We start from the raw sequence: 22,793 nt of genomic DNA on the forward strand, positions 1-22,793 counted from the left end.
ATATACACACACACACACATCCATTTAAAAAGAAAATTATAACTGGTCTTCCCAGCTTAAGTTTGAAGGTTCGAGGTCATGCCCTAAATAAAAGGAGTCACCAAGTTGTCTTCTTTAGGGCTCGAGAAGCAAGAACACACTTGGTCATATAAACCAAAAGAGAGAATGATTATTATTTAAAAGTGTATTTTTATCAAGGTTTTATATCATCATTTTGCATTTGAAGTATCAATAATTCCTTAACTAAAACATGTTTTATAATAACATACCTAATAATATAAGATACATTTAATTTATGGTAAATGTTTATCTTAAATGCAGGCCTATCACACAAATAAAAGGATTAATTGATGAGTTTAAGTATTGAAATTGAAAGGACAAAGAGAAAGCCAAACTTAGAAAAGAGATGTTGGTGCAGTCCAAACTGGAACACTGTTCGGATGGGTCATATCTCGAGTTCTAAATGTCCAAATGACCTCAAATTTTTGGACAGATTTGGTAAGACATAGGCCTATAACTTTCATGTGGAATCCAAAATTTAAAAATGATATTTTAAAGTCCAAATTATAGCAACAACGGAGAAGTCTGAATCTGTCCTACAGTCCAGACATTGTTCAGTGTTCAGCCCATATTTCAAATTCTAGAACTCCAAATGACCTCAATTTTTTTTTCCTGAAAAGATAAGACAATTTCCTACAACTTTCATAGTATAGTTGGTTTTAATTCTGATATTAGTAATGACATTTTGTTCATACAAAAATATAAGGATTTTCACCAAGTCAAGAGTTGGCCACCCACTCAACAATTAGTCATCAAATCAATAGTTTCAAATTTTGGCCTATAAAAGGAGGCATTTGCTATGCATTTAGCGGCTTGATTGTTCAGATCAAGAACTTGTTCTTACTCCATCTCTTTATATATTTTGTAATTCTTAAGTTTTACTTTCATTAATATCTTGTTTATGCATGCTTTTCAATCTTGGTTTTGGGTTATTTTTTGCTAACATATTTTGATCTTGAATTTGGGTTTATTATAAAATAACTCTTTGGCTCATAAATAATTATTTTTTGCTAGCCTATTGTTTTGTCCAATCCAGCCCATGAATGTAATTAGTTTTCTTCAAGAAGAGTTTCTTTAAATCGTATTAGTTTTTGTAACTCAGAATCATCAAATTTAAAGCCAAAACATTCATGTTTAATTTTGATTTTATGATGGTTAATCAAAGTTAATAATGATGGTAATGAATTCTAGTAATCATCATTATTAATTCTTTATCAATTTTAATTCCAAAATCCATTTAAAAAAGGGTGAATGAAGAGTTTCTTGCATTGTTTATCCTGATTTTATATATTCTTCCTCATCTCAGTTTTAAAGTTATCTCTGCACTTTTTAAACTTTGTTTTTCCTCCTAATCTAAAGTTTAGACTCAATTTTATTAAGAAATAATTGAGTCTAAATAAAATGTTGTTATTGAAATCTTAAAAAATATATTATAAACATTTTAATTGTATTAAGTGAGGAGCAATAAAACATTAAGGATAAAAAATTTATTATAACGGTGACGACAACAATAGCAAGCAGTAGCAACAGCAACTTTATTATTTTACACATTAACATTATTTTGGACAAAACCATGATATCATGAATTTTCAGAAAACCATAATATCATGAATTTTCACACTTAAGCATAACAAAAGCAAAACATTACTAAGATCTTATCAAGGATAAAGCTCAATGAGAGCTCTTGTGCCCAGCACAGGGTGTATCTTATAATTGAGGAAACCAGCATCAAAGAAGAGCTTAGCCCACTCCTTTTCATTTCTCTCCATGCCACCAGCCTCAACCATCATTTGTAGATCAAAAAACAGCTGCGTTTCAATTGACCCCTCATCTCCATTCAGGTTCTCTCTCACCATATCTATAATTATCACCTTCCCAGCTTTCTGCTGTCCCTTACGCATAATTGCTTGTCTGCATCGTCTAAGTATTTTCACGCAGTCTTCATCACCCCAGTCATGCAGCATCCACTGTTTGTCATTTGCCATAAGATATGTAGCATGAATAAATGAACACGGGAAAACAATCCTCAAGGAAATAGAAAACATAAGATGCATATATATAAAAACTCCGTAGTATAGAGTTGGGTTAGAGATGATGTCCATCTTTGAATTCAAATCTTCATATGCATGTGTACGCAGAGGTCAGGAATGGAATAGTTTATATATGTGTCAAAATACAAGCTCAAGGACGCGCGGACGTGGGTATATAAGCACCTCTCAAACAAAAACTAATAAAAGATGTTTATATATATATGCAAATTTAACATATAGTGTTGGTAGAAGAATACTGTTACATTAATTTACCTTGAGTAAAATTGCTTCTGCTGGAGGAACTCCCTGAAACATATCCCCCGCTACATACTTCAAGTTTTTGCATCCTTGCAAGTCAGAAACCACATGGGGGAGATCAAACACAGTGCAGTCCATGTCGGGAAATGCTTCAGTGATGCCCTTGGCCATAGTTCCTAAGCCTCCCCCGACATCCACCAAAGAACTCACCCCCTCAAAGATGCCTTTACATTTGTTTAAAACCAACTTACTAGCCAGTATGCTATCTCTAGCCATGACATCATTAAGGAGATTGTTGAGTCTTGGATCTTGGCCAAGGTACTCCCAAGGTGTCTTTTCATGGGCAACACTAAATGCAATGCGATCATCATTTTGGAACCAAGTGCTCAAGCAATCCCATGGTTTTGTCAGAACCGGGTCGAGCACAAAAAGTAAAAGAGGTCTCATACTCCAGGGATTGTCCTTGAGTAGGAGACGAGCGGATTGGGTAAGCGAATAGGCTTCTTGGTTGTCAACGCCGTTAAGATTTTGCTGGGAAAAGAAACCAGAGCGCACGAGAATACGCATAAGGCGGTGGACATATTGAGCTTTTGATGGGTGGATTGGTAGGGCAGAAACAAGCTCCGAGAGGGTCATGGGCTTGCCATGTTCTTGGATCACGTCTGGTATGCCTAGTTGAACGACACATTTCAGAGTCATGGAGTTTATGAAGTTGAATATATGATTCCACACATGAGCTTGAGCTTGAAGGAGCTCACTAGCACTTTCCTCGTTAATCAACTCCATTGATTTTAAGTAGTGCAGATATGCTAGTGCATGTTGTCTTATTTATAGGAGTGAAACTTACTGTAACCACGGAGAAGGCTTAATTTCTCAACTGTATCCCATGAAAATATTAAAAGGATAAATTCTTAAATAACAATTGGATGATATGAATAACAAAGAAAACTCTCTGAAAATTTTAATCATACTATTAGGCTCTTTGATCTAAAACTTGAAAAATATTAATAATTGTTAATTAATCTCTTTTTATAGTCCAAAATAATCACTAGACTTTTATTAAAAAGAAGAAAAACCACGATGAAAAATAATAATAAATAGTAGATAAACAACTGTATAAATCTAAATACAAGATGTATATTTATAAATAAAAATAAAAATTAATTTAAGAATTAAGGGCATCATAATTAATTATAAGAGTCCTTGTAACAAGTTTTCTTTTGAATTAAGAGTCAAGATAGTTAATTCTTTTCATTTCCTTGTATATTCCAAACAATATAATCCAATTCAAATATTTTATAGATTAATTAATATTTTTTATATAGCTAAAAAAGATACAGAAGTTTGTTCTGGTGCTGTATTTTTCTTTTTTGGTTAAAAATAGAAGGATCCCAAAAAAGAGGCCTGCCATGTTAATATTAATAATGGGTTTGCCATGTTTTTGGATCACATCTGGTATGCCTAGTTGAACGGCACATTTCAAAGTCATGGAGTTTATGAAGAAAAAAATATGAAGTTAGTTGGAATGCATGGTGAGAAATGGAAGGATTTAGTCAGTAAAATTAACTTTGATTTTGTTAATCAACCATCAATCGATCATCAGATTTGTTTCTTAGATTTGTTTCTCAACATCATGTGAACCTCATATCAAGCCAATAAAAAAAATTATAATGTCCAACTCTAAATCAATCAAATATAAAAGAATTAAATTGAATAAACAATCAGGTTACATAACAAAAAAAATACAAATGAAAAAATTAAAACTTTTAGATGATTCACCTAATATAAAACAATCAAGTTAAAAAAATAATCAGGTTAAAAAAAAGACAAATTAAAAAAAAAAAAAACCTTTAAATGATTCACCGTTGATCAAAACAATGTTTACATCCCAAGTTTTTTAATTATATTGATAATTAGTTTTGATTTTTTTCCTTCAAAAGATACTTTCTTTCATCAAAACCAATAAAATATCCATTAAAAAAATGTGAAATCTTTCAATTTAAAGTACTTAAAGGATCCCAATTGCTTGATTTTTATAACAATTTTTTGTGGTCATAAATTCACCGGTTAACAGCAACTTATGGCTTAAAAGATTTCCTCAGGTGCTGTTTTTTTTTTTTGTGGTAAAAGTAGCATACATGCTCTTTCAACGCACATGAATTTAATGTAAAACAAGAAGAAGATATGCATATTCTCCTTTGAAAACGATATCCATAATCTTATAATACATTTAACTCCACAAAAACATGCAAAAGGGTGTGGTCATTATTGAGCTGTGAAGATATTCAATATCTATAACTTTGTTAAAGCAAAACCCCTTTTCTTTTCTCTACTTTTTTTATGTTTTATCATATCCACAACATTCTCTCATCTTTGTAACCTCTTGTCGTTCAATAGAGAAAAGAAGCGTTCGTCTTTGAAAAAAATACAGTATTTAATTTTGTTCTTAGATTTTATCAAACTATAAAACAAGCACAACAATGAAAAAAAGATGGAGTGATGGACGGTGGGTGAAACCTGGCAATTGCACTTTGGATTTTGGATTTCAAACTTGGTGGAAAAGGAATTATAAGTAAGGAAAATTAATTCTCAATTTAACACTTGAATCCTAAAGTTTGAGAGTGAATTGATAACTATATAATATGTTAGGGATTAAATGTGAGGTGTCTCCCTCTCATAATCATATTAAAGTGTAAAGTGACGTAAATAGAATGTATTTCAAAAGCAGACTTAAATTAAGGTTTACTTGGACAATGATTCAAGATTTTCATTTAACAAAAGCTTCAAAATTAAATAAGAAATATTTGTCAGCTTTATGAAATTAAGATTGTCTATACTTAAAAAAAAATTAAATATAAAATAAAAATTGTTAAAGATCTTACTCGTTATATATATTAAAAGATTTTATTTGTAGTTTTCATCAATTCCTTTATCCATGCTAAGAGAGCGGTTTGAAAACACAGGCTAACTCGTGTCATGATATTAAACTTGTCATGATATTATCATAAAAATAAATAAACTATGGATATGAAAAGAAAAGTGCAACCACAAACATCTAAAAAAACAAGTGTTTTATTTACATAGCTCCCTTCATTCGTGCAAAAGTAACGAATTTATATTTTATTTATTTATCATGATATTATCATAAAAATAAATAATAAATTCATTTTATTCATTATTTAAAATAAAATCATTTTTTTGTAATTTTCTTTTCAAAAATAAGTATTTTATTTATTTTTCTCTTTGTAAGTTTGTTTCTAAAATAATTCATATTAAAAGATTTCAAAACACAAAAAGAAAAAAAAAAAAAGAAATACACACACATATATACACATATATATATATATATTTGAATTTAAGGGATATGATTACAAGTGGTTCGGATTCCAAAAACTTTGGAAAAGAATCTTATTATTAAAAAATATTAATAATTCTTAATTAATCTCTTCTTATAGCCCAAAACAATCACAAGACTTTTATTAAAAAGAAAAAAAATAACGATAAGAAATAATAATAAATAGTAGATAAAAACTATATAAATCTAAATACAAGATGTAGATTTATAATAAAAAAAATAGAAAAATATAAGTAAAAAAATAATATTAACCCGCATTAACTTTTCAAACATGTAACTCAGATCATTAGAATAGAAGCACCCAACTTGACAAAACCATAAAGTACAATCTCTAACTAATCAAATTTTAAAGGATAAAATTGAAAAAAAAATTAAACTATAAATAAAGATTCAAAATAAAAAAAAAATAAGGATCGCCGTTAAAATAAATATTAAATGATAGAATTGAAAGCAAAACACATTAAACTATACAAAAGGATATAAAACAAAAAAATAGAAATTAAAAGAATAAAAGTCAACATGAAAATAAAAAATAAATTAGAGGACAATTAAAATTTTTTTTAAAATCAATGGTAGAATTGAAAAGAAAAATTAATTTAACAAAAGAAAAATTTTAAAAACAAGGATTAAAATTGAAATAAAAAATAAATTAGAAGAAAACTATTTTTTTTATTGAATCGTTAAATTGAAAAGAAAAAATGATTTAACAAAATGATCCAAAAAAAGCAATAAAAATGACGAGCAAATTGAGAAAAATAGCATATTACAAATTAGGATTGAATGATACAATTAAAAAAAAATTAAAATTTTACAAAAAATCCAAGAACAAAAATTTAAAGAAAAAAAACAAGGATTGAATTCAAAATATCAATAAATTAGGAGGCAACACTAAAATTTTGCATGACTAGCAGAATTTCGAGAAGAGAAGAGAGAAAAGAAAAGGGAAAAATAAAATGTCATTGGCGTTGTATTGCTACACCAAAGCCACCACGTGCCGCCACAATAGGAAGATGATGATGCTACACTTCTAACGACATGATAAAATAGAGTTTTTAGCTACCAGGAGGCACCACTTATACTGCTTGAACACGTTACACGCACTAGCTACTTTTAAAAAATTATATTACATTTGTGGCTGTTATTTGTTCCTAATTATAATATTTTAAGAGAATATTTTATTTTTTTTTAATTTCATAATTATCATTAATAGAAACCTTTTAAAAATATAATTTTGGATAATTTGATCTGCAATTTTTGAAATATGTTGATAAAAATTGAATTTACTTTCAAAAACAATTATGTCTAGAAGCATTTTTAAAATTTTTCTTAAACATTAAATATTAAGATATTGAAAAATATAGAAAATAATTTAGAAAGATCTCAAGTTTTGTTGAGGGATTCAAAAAAAGTCAAATAAATTTATATGCTTAAAGGTAGTATGATTGTCAAAGTATTTAACCGTAACTTCGAAACAAGTTTTTAGAATAAAGATAATAATTTAATGGAATGACATCTCAAGCTATCCGGAAGATATAGTGATTTTTTTAAAAATAATTATTTTATTAAATAAATAATAAATAAATATTATTAAACAACATAAAAACTTGATGTAAAAACAATCCAAAATATATATGTGTATATAAGGGGGGTTCTATTATAGTTATTAAACCTGAATTGGTTTGATGGGTTAATCCAAGACCTGATTGATTTGGTGGTTGAATTAATCCGGATAAGATAGAAGAACGGCAAGAGTAAAAAATGGTTAAACCCGTTCGACCCTCGAGATACCCCTTTTTTCATATTTTTAATTTGGTTATTAACTATTTTTAAAGTTCATTATATAAATACTAGAAAAATATTTTATTTTTTTAATTTAGTATTTGAAGTGCTTTAGTATATTTACTATATATTCATAAAAAAAAAAGTTATTTTTTCAATGTAGAATTTGAAATCTTTTAATATATATATTTTATGTTCATAAGAAAAAAAAGGTTATATTTGTTCATCATAGGATAAAAAAATCTTTTTAATTTAAATATTTAAACTTAAAAGGATAATATAATATCTTTTCAATGTGGGATAAAAAAAATTTTGAAATAACCTTTTAAATTTTATTATTTACAATATATATAACTTATATTCATAAAAATTATTTTTAAATTTTTTTTATATAAATATTAAAATTTTTAAAAATTTTTTTCAAATTAATTCAGTTTCACATGTATGAGTCGGATCAACTCTATGTCACGAGAAGGTACATCACGCAAAAACTATATTTTTATCGTGTTTATTCATTCGTGGTCATGGTTTGCTGGTTAGAAATTTGAGAATTATGAGGTTCGTCATCTTTATTTGGGTTTTTGTATTTAAGGGATATGATTACAAGTGGTTCGGAAAACTTTGGAAAAGAATCTTATTCATTTCTCAGAGAATACGACACACTTGTCCTACGGAGAGGACAGAAAGGCACTTCCTTTTCTATCTGAGGTAGGCACCGACTAGTTTTAAAATAAAATTGTTTTGATTAAAAAAATAATTTTTTTTTTTTTTTTTTGTGGCCATAAGCTTGCCGACAAACAGCACCCGAATAGACTTGTAGAAATTTCTCCGCACATGGGTGTTGTTTTAATTTTCTTTTTCTTTTTTTTTTTTTTGTTAAAAATAGAACTCCAAAGAATATGTAAAATTGTTATGAAGTTCACAAATTTTATTTGTTAATCCATGTCTCGATTTGTTTTTCCAAATAACATGTTTTTAAAAAATCAAAGGTATAATAATAAATACATATCTAAGATTTAAAAAAATATTAATAATTGTTAATTAATTTCTTCTTATAACCCAAAACAATCACAAGACTTTTACTAAAAAGAAGATAAATAACGATAAGAAATAATAATAAATAGTAGATAAAAAACTATATAAATCTAAATAAAGATGTAGATTTATAAATAAATAAAAAATATTAACCTCATTAACTTTTCAAACATGTAATTCAGATCATTAGAATAGAAGCACTCAACCTAACAAAACCACAAAATAAAACCCTAACTAATCAAATTTTAAAGGATAAAATTAAAAAAAAAAATTAAACTACAAATAAAGATCCAAAATTAAAAAATTAAAAATTAAAAAAATAAAAATAGTCGTTGAAATAAAAAAATTAAATTATATGACAGCTAAGATTTTTTTATTGAATGATGAAATAGAACCCATAAAATATTGAATGATATAATTAAAAAAAACAAAACAAAACACAATAAACCATACGAAAGGATATAAAACAAAAAAAAAATAAAAGAATAATGATCAACATGGAAATAAAAAATAAATTAGAGGACAACTAAAATTTTTTAAATCAATGGTAAAATTAAAAAGAAAAATTAATTTAACAAAAGAACAATTTAAAAAATAATGATCAAAATTGAAAAAAAAAATAAATTAGAGGAAAAGTAAAAACATTTTATTGAATCGTTAAATTGAAAAGAAAAATTGATTTAACAAAATGATAAAAAAAAAAAAAGCAATTAAAAATGAATAGCAAATTGAAAAAAATAACATATCACAAATTAGGATTGAATGATACAATTGAAAAAAAAATTTACAAAAAATCCAAGAACAAAAATTAAAAAAAGAACCGGATTCAAAATCTCAATAAATTAGGAGGCAACACTGAAATTTTGCATGGCTAGCATAATTTTGAGCAAAGACGAGAGAAAAAAGGGGGGGAATAAAATGTCATTAGCATTGTATTGCCACACCAAAGCCGCCACGTGCCGCCATAATAGGAAGATGACGGTGCTACACTTCCAACAACTTGATGAAAGAGAGTTTTTGGCTACCAGTAGACCCCACACATGCTGCTCAAACACGTTGCACGCACTAGCCACTTTTAAAAAATTATATTAGGTTTGTGGCTCTTATAATATCAATTTTGTTCCTGAATTATAATATTTTAAGAGAATATTTTATTTTTTTTAATTTGATAATTATCATTAATAGAAACCTTTTAAAAATATAATTTTGGATAATTTGATCTGCAATTTTTAAAATTTGTTGATAAACAATTGAATTTACTTTCAAAAACAATTATGTCTAGAAGCATTTTTAAAAATTTTCCTTAAACATTAAATATTAAGATATTGAAAAATATAGAAAATAATTTAGAAAGATCCCAAGTTTTGTTGAGGGATTCGAAACAAAGTCAAATAAATTTATATGCTTAAACTTAGTATGATTGTCAAAGTATTTAACCGTAACATCGAAACAAGCTTTTAGAATAAAGATAATAATTTAATTGGATAACATCTCAAGCTATCTGGAAGATATAGTGATTTTTTTTTAAATAATTATTTTATTAAATAAATAATAAATAAATATAAATATTATTAAACATGATAAAAACATGATGTAAAAACAATCTAAAAAAGTTGTGTATATATAGGGGTTCTATTATAGTTATTGTAACCCATCTAATTCTGAGTTAACTAGTAAATTTTTTTTTTTCTCTTGAGTTATCAAACTTTCATGATATGAATCTCATGTTTAATAAGTTAACGTAATTTGAAAGGGTTAACTCAGTTAATTCAGATTTTTTTTCTTTTTTTTCATTTGTTTTTTTTTCATGTAGGTTTTTTTTCCTTTGTTTTTTTCTTTTAAATTAATCTTTTTTTTTGTTTAATAGTTTTTTTCTTTGGCTTTTTTCTTTCTTTTTTTTTAATTAAATTTTTTTACAATTTAATTTGTTAATATTAATTTTTTTTGTATTTAGTTATCAAACTTTCAAGACACGGATCCCAAGTTTGACAGGTTAACCTGGTTTGATGGGTTAACTCAATTAATTCAATTTTTTTTTCTTTTTTTTCATTAGTTTTTTTCTTCCTGTAGACTTTTTTTCCTTTGTTTTTTTAATTAATCTTTTTTTTTGTTTAATTTAGTTCATTAATATTAATTGTTTTCTATTTAGTTATTACTCTCTCATGACATGAATCTCAAGTTTGACGGGTTAACCTAATTTATTCAGATTTTTTCTTTTTCTTCATTAGTTTTTTTCTTCCAATTTTATATTTTAATATTGTAATTAACTATAACTAAAAAACATTAACCTTTTACTGTGGACCGCACAGTGAAGTCCATAGTGAAAAGGCTGATGTCTTTAGTTTTTTTTTTTTTTTTTTAATTAATTTTTTGTTTAATTTAGTTTGTTAATGTTAAGATTTTTTCTATTTAGTTATTAAATTTTCATAAAACAGATTCCAGGTTTGATAGGTTAACTCAGTTAATTCAGATTTTTTTTCTTTTTTTTTTCATGACTTTTTTATACCTAAAGGTTTTTTTTTTTTTTAATTAATCTTTTTTTTTAATTTATTTCATTAATATTAATTTTTTTTTATTTAGTTATCACACTCTCATGACAAGAATCCCAGGTTTAACAGGTTAACTTGATTTGACGGGTTAACCCAGTTGATTCAGATTTTTTTTTTCTTTATTATTTTTTTCCTTCCAATTTCATCTTTTAATGTTGTAACTATAACTAAAATATTGCACTGTGCAAATTTATAGTGAAAGGTAGATGCCTTTTAGTTATAAGTTTTTTTTTATTTCTTTTTAATTTTTTTTGTTTAATTTAGTTTTTTAATATTAAATTTTATTCTATTTAGTTATCACACTTTCATAACACAGATCCCAAGTTTGACGGATTAACCAGGTTTAGCGGGTTAACCCGGTTGATTCAGATTTTTTTTCTTTTTCTTAATTAGTTTTTTTTTCTTTTAATATCAATTTGATTGGAAATTAAACTTCATGATTTGTTTTGTTTTTTTTTTTTCATTAGATTATCATAATCTTATGAGAGGATTTTATTGTACCATTCCTCGCAAAGTACTAACCATTGGAATAATGCTTTGCTTTTTTTTTTTTTCTTTTCAATTAATCTTTTTTTATTTAGTTTTATTCTTTAATGTTAATTTTTTTTATTTAGTTATTATATTTTCATGACACGATCTTACAGCCAGACTCACATCCAAGGTTTGTAGGTCTGGTGTTGCAGCTAAACCCAAGGCTTTTGGACTTGGCATTACAACCAAATCCACTTAAACTTGGGTAATGCAAGTTTAATATTATTATTAATATTATAAATATTATTATTTTTATTATAATGAATAGTGCTAATATAATAATTAATGAATTTGACAAAAATATTATTAGTTATAGTTTTTTTTTTTTTTGCTTTTTTTTTTTTAATTAATTTTTTTTGTTTAATTTATTTTATTAATATTAATTTTTTTTTCTATTTAGTTATCACACTCTCATGACATAGATCCCAGGTTTGACGGATTAACCTGGTTTGGCGGGTTAAACCAGTTTATTCAGATTTTTGTTCTTTTTCTTAAGTAGTTTTTTTTTTCAATTTTTTCTTTTAATATTGATTTGATTAAGAATTAAACTTTATGATTTGTTTTGTTTACAGTTCTTTAGATTATTGTGATCTCATGAGGGGATTTTATTGTATCCCTTCTTACAAAGCACTATTCATGTGAATAATGCTTTGCTTTATTGTTTTTTTCTTTTCAAATTAATCTTTTTTTTTAATTTCATTCTGTAATATTAAATTTTTTTTCTTCTTGATTATTACACTTTTATGACACGACCTTGCAGCCAAACTCATATCCAGGGCTCCAGGTCTGATTGCATCAAAGAGTCATGCAAGTTTAATATTATTAATAAATATTACATGTCAATTTCTTGTATGCGGGACTATCCCGATCTCATGATTAAGCCATAAATTTAGTATGCTAGCTTGAGTTAGGTATTTTTTTTTTATCATTTTTTAAAATTATATTTTTTTTTCAATTTTTCATTTAACATTTGCTTTGCTATTGATTAAGCTTCAAATTTTCTTTTATTTTTTTTTCTCTTTATGAGATTATCATGTCAATTTTTATTTTATTATTAAATGAGATCGTTGAGATCTTTTAAAAATATTTAGAGGGTATCTTTTCATTTCATGATACTATGAAGTGTTTATTTTTTCTTGATTAGTCATTAATCTTTTTTTTTTTTTTTAGTTTTTTAATTGTTGTTGGTTTTTTTCATCATATTATTAATTAACTAGAATTATTGAACTCATTCGATTCATTCCAAATTTTTGAAACTCTTTTAAAATGTTATCATCCTTTTATTATATTACATGTTAGAAAAAATTTAACGTGGTTGGCGACACAGCACAAACCACCACCTATCTTATGTAGTTAATGGTTATTTTTGAAATTTCATCCAGCCTCAAAGATAGATTAATGATTATTTTTCACATTTTTTTATTTTTAAAAAAGTAGTATCATAAGTAATCACTATTGTAAACGATAATGATTCTCCAATAACGTTAAAAAGATAACAATTAATTATTAAAAAAGTTTTGCAATACTAAATAATTAATAATTAATCAAATTCAGATATATAGATTATAGTTTTCAAAAGTCTTATATCGATGTTAAAAAGGGAGTGATATAACACCAATCCTTTTCTTTTAAAAAATAAAAAGGATCCGTGATTGATAATTTATATTGTTTTTGACTTATTGTGTCTCTCTTCTAAGTTGATCAGAATTCTTAAACGTAACAAAAAAAAAATGTAATTTCTTATCCTTTTGATGTGGTACAAACATATATATGGAATAATTCATCTCCTGATCTTATATTTTTTATATAAATTTATTTTTAGATTTCAACTCATCAAAATTAATATTTGAGATTATATAATAAAAAATACAAAGAATAAATATCAAGTAAAGAATAATAAATTTTTTTCACCAATATTATCGACTCATTAACTAAAATGGAATATTCTTCCGATCTTCATATTGCTCGAACACTTTTCATTGTCAATCATTAACTTCTTCCTGTTGTTGCCTCTTCTTATTGAATTTTCATGTGATAGAAAGTATAATTTCATACTTTGTTTTTTTTATTCATTAAAATCAAATATATTCATTAAAAAATATTTAAAAATAAAAACACATATTATATTAAATACTATTAAATTATTAAATTAAAAAATGTCTAAATACTTTATAGTTTTTGTTCCACCTTGAACGAGGACATGCAGTTTATTCCTAGGTCTCTGATTTTTTTTTAATATTTTTTTATTTTATCATTTAAAATTATATTATTGGCTCTGGATTTTGTAATTTTTTTATTTAAGGTTATACCGGGTTGTGGGTCAGTCAAGTTAACCCGGGTTGACTCAAGTTTTTTTATATTTGTTTTTATTTTACTTCATTCTTTTCTTTCAGTCCTTTTTTAAGAAAAAATAATTTTTTTATTCTGATCTTATATCCCCGATCATGGGTAATCGAATTAACTTGGGTTGACTCAAGTTTTTTTTTTTTCAACGTTTCTTTTTTTAAAAATAATTTTTTTCAGTTTTATTCTTTGATATTAAATTATTAGGCCTTAAGCATTGTAATTGTTGTTGCTTTTCTTTCTATTGAGTTGACCCGAGTTGTGGATTAGTCAAGTTAGTTTAAATTTACTTGAATTTTTTAATTGATTTAACTTCAGAATTTTATAGATTTTCTTTTAAAAAAAATATTTTTTAGCCGATCTCATATCACAAGTAACAGGTTGTCGAGTGAGCCTAAATTGCCTCAAGTTTTTTTCTTCAAATTTTTTTTTAATTTTATTATTTAACATTAGATTATTATGTTTTGAATTTTATTATTTTTTTCTATTTCCTTTATTATCCTAGTTTGTTATTCTCTAGATCGTAAATTAATCAAATTAACTCAATTTAACCTCGGATTATATTGTTTTAATAAGTTTTTTAATATTAAATTTTTTTTTTAATTATTTGACACCCGGTATACATGTACTACCTATCTAATAAAGCCTAAACCTATACTTACATGAAACTAAACCTGAAGCAGGCCCAATGGACCAACCAGCTTGGGTTTTAGCATTTGGGAAAGTTTTTAGAGAAGTGGGAGCTTGTCTAATTAGCATCATGCCTGGAATTAAAGAATGTAAGAAATATTTTCATTTTGTGACTGCTATAGAGGGAAAGGACGGCTCGCTGAAGAAGAAGAAACAACGCTAAAGAACGTAAAAAGGTACATTTAGTATGATATTACCAGTCGTAAAGCTAGGAACCCTTGCTCTCAAAACATTTTGCAAGCCCATTGCTAATCGTCTCAAGAAGGAAGCAGGGTTGCACCCTAAGTTCCGTCACTTCATCATCAACATGGCCCAGGTTTTCTTTTTTTCTTTTCTTTACATTTTTAAGTTATTTGCTTTATGGGTTTTGTCTGAAAATTTGTTCTTGTTAATGGCATACCTTTTCTTTTCTAATTTATAGTGTTTTTTGGCATTAATTGTGTTGGCTGGTTGCTTGATCACTGATACTGTGTTTCTAAATAATGGGTTGGTCTTGAACTTGGTAAATGTAACTTCATCAAATTAATTGATTGGAGGGTTTTGTCTAAAAATGTGTTCTTGTTAATGGGGTACCTTTTGTTTTCTGGTTTATTTCTTGGTTTTGTTATTAATACAGCGTTGATGGTCTTGAACTTGGTGTATAGATTCATTAGTGGTACTACAACCCTGTTGCGTAAGCAAGGTTATGTTGTTAAGTGTTGCTCTGTTAAGATTTGATTCACTCTAATCAATGGCAGATCATTTGTAATTGTGGCCTTTATTACATTCAGTAGGTAATCACTATAATACATACATGCTATGGCCATTTTATTTGTGTACTCTGCCTGCCTGCCTCCTATAGCATGGAAAGTTTTTATCCATTCAAGGTTGATTCTTTTCTCTTACTTTACGGGCTGGGAATTCACATGAAATATGTTTACCTTGCGTGTCTCATGATTAGGTGGAAATGTTTTTGTTGTTAAGCTGAAGAAATGTCTATCTTTGCAATGAAATGCGATGTTAAGCTGAAAATCATTATCTATTTTTGCACTGCACTTCATTTTGTCTTTTGTCCCTGGAAACTTGTTTTGTTGTAATTCATGATTTCTCTTCTCTTGTTTGAAAAAAAGAATGTAAGAAATATGTTCATTTTGTGACTGAATCAGGCAAATCATAGATTCACAACAAAAATGCAAAGACGCATTTATGGCCATTCAGTTGATGCTGTAATACGACCGTTGGATGAGGAGAAGGCTGTCCAAGCTGCTGCAGATCTTATTGGGGAATTCTTTGTGTTTTCGGTACTGGCATTTCCTGCCTTTATTGTTTGTCTAATTTGGATCTGAAAAATCAAGCATATCCATGGTAGGAAAAGTTTATTGTATGTGTGTGTTGTGTTTGTATATGCTTCCTATACATGAATGAGTCTGAGCTGCATGCTTTTGTACTGAGACTATGGAGATACTAGTTGGTTGGTTCTAATACCTCTTGTCACAACCTGCGATGTGTCTATCCTGTAAGGACTAGTCACAAGTTACAATCATTGAAATGGGCCTGGTATGATGTTGTACATACTATGGTGATAAAATAGCCTTTCTGGTTATTGGGTTATCAGAAGCTGCCAGTTGTTTTTTTATTTTAATGTTATTGTTGCTTTTAAAAAAACACATGCACATTTTGATTTACTTGACCATGTGGGTATCCAATTTCCACTATCGTAGGGCTACTGCAATTTGATATCTATGCCATAGTGTGTGAATGCACCAGGAGGCTTGTTATACTCATTTTGGGCTCATTTCAGTGAAGAATTTTTGTTTCCTAACCTTTCTGTGAATGGATCAAAGAAATGAAACCAATATAGTTTCAAATAAAATTAATCATTGACACCTGTTTACTACATGCAGTGGCGAAGCTAGAAATATTTTTTCATTGACAAGAAAAACGGAAATTCTGGGGGAATTGATGCATTTTTTATATGGAACTATGTGAAAAGATAAAAAAGAAATATAAGGACTAATGGGAGAAGTTAGAAAAATTAAGGTGGGGCAATTGATGCATTTTTTAATTTCCTTAGTGTAAAAAGATAATTTACAAGGACTTGGGGGGGGGGGTCACAAAATTAAGGGAGGCAATTGACCCCTTCTCCAAAATTTAGCTTCGTCCCTGACTACTTGTAAAGGCAAGTTGGAAGCAGACCTGTGGGTTTGCACCAAATTTGCTATCGTCGTACCTATAACATTATCAGCCCAAGAAACATTGTAGCTGACCTGTCCAGAAGTCAAATTTGACCTTCATCTATGTTATTTGCATGGTGATTTTTGAATGCTCGTGTTAACTGTACAAACTTTCTTTTCTATAAGCTGGCTAAACATATATAAACATTATCAGGTTGCTGGAGCTGCTGTTATTTTCGAGGTGCAAAGAAGTTCCAGATCTGAAGCGCGAAAGGAGGAGAAGCAAAGACAGGAAATTGAGGTATGCTATTCCTTGATTTAGCTTATTGCTAGTGTATTTTGAAATTACACTTCTATTCACATTCTTAGGCATCTTTTAAGATGCTTCCTCTTATTATACTTTGCTCATTGTGTTTTCTATTCTTTTTTACTTCTTGCCATTTTGGAGGATAGATGGTTGAGAAGAGATGGGTTATAGTGGATACAGGGTGTACCATCTCTTGTATAGATAAAGGGATTGCTGGTACCATGAAGACTAGGATGTAGAAAGCAATGGATGCCTTTGTAAACATAGAAATATTGGTGGAGGTATTCGAATCAAAAGTATTGGGCCTAGCTGATTTTGCAATTATATTTTTTTATCTGCAGTTTTTCTTTGTGACTGATGTGGAGTATCTTGTTGGCTCATTGCACAGAACTGCAGATCTTTTATGTTTTGAAGTGTTTAAAATACATCTTAATTTTTCTTATCATGCAGTCTTGGTTTCTTTTTCTTTTCTTTTTTCTTTTTTGTATAAGAAGGAAACTAAAGCAAAGAATTACAGTGAACACAAGCGGGGGAATGAGAGCCCTGAAACATGGGTGGACTTCTAATAATTGTGCCAATTTATTGTTGCCATTAACTTTAGGAATATACAGACATTAAATCCCCCGTCTATTTGACTTTAGAACTAAGTTTCTCCTACTATCTGTCACAGGCGATGATGCAAAGAGATGAAGAATTAGCAAAAGAAATTCAGGTTCTCAAACAGAAGCTTGATGAGGTGGAACAACTTGCTAGAGGACGAGGTCTTGGTGGGTTTTCCCATTTCAAGCATGGCCATGCTACTGAAGATGGAAATGGAAAACCAACTTGATCACTCAAAAACTAAGTAGAGCAAGAAGTTTACTGGAAGAACTGACCTAACTTACTTTGCACCCTTGCTCCTCGCTAGGGAAAGTAATTTTCTCCTTCCATATACTTCATATTATCTACGTTGGCTGAACTTCAATTCCTTGATCTATTGCGTTTGTATATTATATACCTACCTTCTTTGCGAATAGGCTATACTCTGTTCCTCAAATTCTCTGTTTGCATTTACAGAACCCCGACAATGGTGGAGAACTGAATACTTTGTACAAAGGCTTCAATTAACTCTTGCGGCCAGACATCAAGTGCTTATGAAGTTTCCAATTCTCAAATCGACAGAATCATATACTAGTGGATCTAGGCCCCATTTGTGGGTGAAAATCAATTAGATATGCTTTGTGTTTATGCTGGACCGTCTGCATATTCAGTTTCTGTTGTAATTTTCCAGATATATACATACCTACGGGTCTGGTCTTCAATGGAAACTCTATCTTGATCATATGCTTTAACAAAGTATGGAACAAATTTCTGTGAACTTCTTGTGCTGCAATATAAACAAGTAATTGATATGCCGGGCCTTGAGTAAGGTGAGACTAACCATGTATTTTGATCATTTTGGGAATAATCTTCAAGGAAAAGCATGAAATAATAATCTCCAAGGAAAAACAATGATATTTTTTTATGTTAAACTTTATTATTAACTATTCATTGCAACTTTTATAAGTAGTTTGGAACTGCTTTCCGAAGGATGTTTTATTAAATTTAAAATTTTTTTTTTTTCTATAAAATTAGTATTTTTAAGATTTTGGATTTTTTTAATATATTAATGTTAAAAATAATATTTTTAAAATAAAAAATATATATTATCTTAATATATTTTTAATTTGAAAAAACATCGAAAAATAATTATTTACATTGTTAAACTTGTTGATATCAACATTTAAGATTCGATGAATTCACTTTAACTCTCTTCGAACAATATTTTTTTTTTCATTTAGGCTTTTTTTTATGTAGTTGTTTATTGGAAATTGGTTATCTTAATTTGGGTTTTTTTTTTTTTTTTTTTTTTTTTTTTTATGGGACTCTTCTAATCTTAGCAAAATGTCCCCTTATTGGATTGATTTTGATTTTTCAGTTTTACAGAAATTTATTTGATTTTGTTGTTTGTGCAAAATTGAAAGTTTGGGAAACAAAATTAAAGAAGAAGAAAAAAGGCAACAACATTATAATTTTTTTTAAAGAAGAAGAAAAAAGGCAACCGTATTATAATTTTTTTTTATAAAAAAAATTATTCCATTGCCTTTTTACTAAATTTTACCTTGGGTTTTGCAAAAGTTCCTATTTGATCCCTTTTAACTTAGGGATCAAATATTTTAGTTCAAGAATTTATTTATTTTTTCTTTATCTTAGTTTCTAGTTTGAGAAATAAAAAAGAAAATGATGTCGGTGGAAGCACAAATAAAACAATGACAACCATAAAAAAAAAAAAGAAAAAAAAGACAAGTTGAATTCGGGTTCAAAAACTAAGATACCATCAACTTAACATGACAAAAAAGGTAGCAGAAGTTTTGAGTTTTCCTAGGAAAATTACGTAGAATTCCACGAATTTCTCACAGGTTTCTGCAACATGACACAAAATCACCTCCAATTCCAGCTCAGGAGGCCATTTTTCTTAGCATCATTTCAAGGGGGGACCGTGTGTTGAGTTTTGGCCCACTGTCGACCATAAGAAGTTGTGACTTTGCAGTCAAACCAAAGTCACCTTAACAAGGGACCCAAACAAGGCTAAAACCCATTTCTTGATCTTTAATACATGACACTACTAATGAACATTGTCAGCTTATAATGTAAAGTTCAACATGCAGAATGAGATAAGGCATAGCACTTAAAAAGCTAGGTGAATGCCTGCACTAAAAGTCTCACAGTTAGTGTGTCTTAATGATGTTAATTGAGAGTTTAAATATCTATAAGGAGTGCACAAGCAAACAAAATCCCATAAGTTTTGCATTAACAAAATACCTGAAGAATTTGGATCAATGTATCCCAGTTGTTCGGTTTCTTAAGTACATCAACCACATGTTCCATCAAGATAATTGGAAAAATCCATTAGCAAAAAAAATTTGCAATGAACACAGATAATGTAGTATGTGCTGCTTGAAAAACTAGATTGTGATTTTCATTCTAAATAAGATTTAGATATTGACTCCTCGTATTTGATAATTCATGATGAAGTTCATCAACTACTGCACGGTAAAACTCGAGATACTGAAAATAAGGCATATTATCATTTCCAGCAACTCTCGGTACCACGTTATAACCATACCAGAATTCTACAGATATATGCTCGATTGCAAGTATTTCTATAAGTATTTTTTTGGCTCACCCAATCATGATTGCAAGTATTTCTACAAGTAGTTTTTTGGCTCACCCAATTACAGAAGTTAACACTTTTAATCTGAACAGTCACTTTCCATAATTTTGGCTCCACGACTCACTCTTCTTGATGTGCTCGTTTTGCGTGGATTATCTCTTTTATAATCCACTCTTATTGGCCTGCTTTTTTTCCTTCCTGCCTGGGGAGAATTACCACTTTCAAAATAAGAGACAACAACTTCTTTTTTGCCTCCCTCTTTCCTTTCATTCTTGTAGACGAACCTCTTTGGTGGTTGGTTTACACCATAAAGGCGACTGAAGTAATAAAATGGGTCAACATAACAGGATGATGAAGACACAATACCTTTCATGTTAGTTAGCTGGACAAGTTCAATAAACTCTTGTATCTCTACGAAGCATGAGTGATCAGAGTAAGGAACTAAAAACATGTAGTGGTGATACCTTTCAGCATATCATAAATTACCGTCCAGCTTATCAGATGGCTGTCTCTTTTTGTAACGAGAAGTTAAGAGAGAGCCAAAAAGATTGACATCTCCTTTAACAGGTTTCGACACCCATGGAAGACCAGATGGCACAATTCCTATTGTTGGCCGCATTGTGTTTAATCCCTCTAAAGTTTCAATGCTGAAACTATTACGAGGAACTGCTCAGACTCTTGTTAGAGAAGTTTTAGTTGTGAATGTGTCATGGAATCTAAGAATATGCATGGTTTGTAAACGCTCTGGCCACACCCAAATCTTCAAAGAAGGAAAGGAAATTAAAGCTAAAACAAACTTGAACCAGAAATAGTTCGCAAATGTAATTTGCATGTAGCTCACTAAATTTCATTCAACAACTACTTTCTTGTAAAACGATGAGAAAATATGGGTGCCCTAGAATCAGAATAAAAACAATAAATAGGCATGTAAACTGAGCTAAGAATTTGGTTATGTGCTTTACAGAAACACATCCTTCATAATCCACGCATATAAAAGAACATAGTCTTCCATCAAACATCAACGATGATTGTACCTTTATGTTAAGCACACGTGAAATGTGAATTAGAAGCTCTTCTTTCCCCAAAGTATCAATACCAATAACGATGTCATGCTCTGGATGAGAAGCAATGATATCAACAACCTGTCATTACCAAGTAATTAAACCAGTAAGAAAATTTGTATAACTTATCTGTTACCTATTTTGAAGCACTGTAATCTCCGCCAAACCCATAAACTCTAAATAAATCTACTTACTTTCATGACCATTCCTAAGACACGAATACTAATCAATTGCTGACTATATTTTCTCATTTCCAGCACCAACAATATTTAGCTCTTTATCCATACTTCATCCCTATTAATCGGTATTCATTCTCCGCAATGCACATTAATCGTCAGCACCTACCAAAAAACACTCAAAGAAAGAACTGCTATGTGAACAAGAAATATTAAATCCTACCTGCTAAGCAGTAACTTCTCGAGTGGAAAAATCATAAGACGGATTACAATACGTATTATCCGAGTAAGGAACATCAACTGTCTCATTCTTGAGAACATTAAGTGGCTTACTCCTCGCATCCTTTGCCCTCTCGCTATCAACTTCCCATCGAAAATCCCTCAAATACATCAAGCATCCAAACTCCCCACAAAACAAAAACATGACCCCTTCCGTTACAATTCAATCCCATCAAATCTCCATAGTCAACCATCCAAAAAGTGATTTCCAGAAGGTAATGATTTCTTTTTCCAAAATCGATTCTCAAAATATATCATACATTGCGATTGAATAAGCAAGCGAACTCGGCCGGCCGGTTCCGGGATAAAAAAGAAAACATAAAAAAATTGGCTTACCAGGGCAATGGTGGGCATCGAGGGCCATGACATGGGTTTTGATTTGAGATCCGATGGTCGGAGAAATGAGAGAAAAAGAATGCCAGATGTGAAGATCGACGACACGAAGTAGAGAGAGGTTGAAATCAGAGAACTTGAAAGGTAAGAGTTTAGCTATTAGTTTGGAGCAAAAGAGAGGACCTTTTCCCCATTTTGAGGTCAAGCCTTGAGTGTGGTCCGTGTGTAAGTGAGTCCTGGCTTGACTCGATGAATCGGTCAACTGATATCAAGCATTTCTCCATCGAGATTAGAGAGAGAGGAAGAGGTTTTGATTTTTCATTTTGACGGGGAAATTTGATTTTATTTGAATTGTTTTTTTTTTTTTAATTTTATCTTATTGAGACACATCATGTGTGTTTTTTATATTTTGGAGGTAGAAAATTTGAAGAATGAAATCTTATAACATGTGCTTGATCATATTCGAATAAAAAATCAATAATTATAAGCTAATTAATATTTATATATCGTATAAGAATTTTGAATTATCTAAATTTAATCTTAAAAAAGCCTTAACAAAATGGGAAATTCATGTTTATTTGTTCTGCATTAAAACACATTTCACTACTCATTCACTGTTTTATTATTCATATAATGTTCATAGCTTTTTTTATTTTATTTT

The 22,793-nt window shown here is 28.9% G+C and overlaps 2 protein-coding genes and 1 pseudogene across 4 annotated transcripts; 1 reads left to right on the forward strand and 2 right to left on the reverse strand.

The window, feature by feature from the left end:
• Nucleotides 1-1,525: 1,525 nt before the first annotated feature.
• On the reverse strand, nucleotides 1,526-3,166 carry LOC118050422 (trans-resveratrol di-O-methyltransferase). Its single transcript, XM_035060770.2, has 2 exons — nucleotides 2,364-3,166; nucleotides 1,526-2,027 (listed from the first exon to the last, which is right to left on the reverse strand). Exons 1-2 carry the CDS (start codon nucleotides 3,132-3,134, stop codon nucleotides 1,719-1,721), a joined length of 1,080 nt encoding a protein of 359 aa, XP_034916661.1. The 5' UTR covers nucleotides 3,135-3,166; the 3' UTR covers nucleotides 1,526-1,718.
• Nucleotides 3,167-14,709: 11,543 nt separating this feature from the next.
• On the forward strand, nucleotides 14,710-18,484 carry LOC118050425 (uncharacterized). Of its 3 annotated transcripts, XR_012167737.1 has the most exons (5): nucleotides 14,710-14,946; nucleotides 15,776-15,910; nucleotides 16,998-17,084; nucleotides 17,761-18,002; nucleotides 18,147-18,484. XR_012167737.1 is itself a non-coding variant. In XM_073404157.1 (4 exons), the coding sequence occupies exons 1-4, from the start codon at nucleotides 14,818-14,820 to the stop codon at nucleotides 17,917-17,919; spliced, it is 510 nt and encodes a 169-aa protein (XP_073260258.1). In that variant the 5' UTR covers nucleotides 14,710-14,817; the 3' UTR covers nucleotides 17,920-18,484. The 3 variants fall into 3 exon arrangements, 1 of the variants encoding a protein (XP_073260258.1); XR_012167738.1 differs by lacking the exon at nucleotides 16,998-17,084; XM_073404157.1 differs by having other exon boundaries at nucleotides 17,761-18,484.
• A 1,691-nt stretch (nucleotides 18,485-20,175) lies between these two features.
• Nucleotides 20,176-22,424, reverse strand: LOC118050421 (uncharacterized; annotated as a pseudogene).
• Between the last annotated feature and the right edge of the window lie 369 nt (nucleotides 22,425-22,793).

This window comes from Populus alba, chromosome 13 (genome assembly GCF_005239225.2).
Source record: "Populus alba chromosome 13, ASM523922v2, whole genome shotgun sequence".
Taxonomy (NCBI): Eukaryota; Viridiplantae; Streptophyta; class Magnoliopsida; order Malpighiales; family Salicaceae; genus Populus; species Populus alba.

Excerpts from the sequence above, each read along its gene's own strand:
- LOC118050422 (XM_035060770.2), bottom strand. The coding sequence starts at position 3,134 with ATGGAGTTGATTAACGAGGAAAGTGCTAGTGAGCTCCTTCAAGCTCAA. Across the intron at positions 2,028-2,363 it reads CAGAAGCAATTTTACTCAAG|TGGATGCTGCATGACTGGGG; the intron begins GTAAATTAATGT and ends AATGACAAACAG.
- LOC118050425 (XM_073404157.1), top strand. The coding sequence starts at position 14,818 with ATGATATTACCAGTCGTAAAGCTAGGAACCCTTGCTCTCAAAACATTT. Across the intron at positions 14,947-15,775 it reads TCATCATCAACATGGCCCAG|GCAAATCATAGATTCACAAC; the intron begins GTTTTCTTTTTT and ends TGACTGAATCAG. Across the intron at positions 17,085-17,760 it reads AGCAAAGACAGGAAATTGAG|GCGATGATGCAAAGAGATGA; the intron begins GTATGCTATTCC and ends TATCTGTCACAG.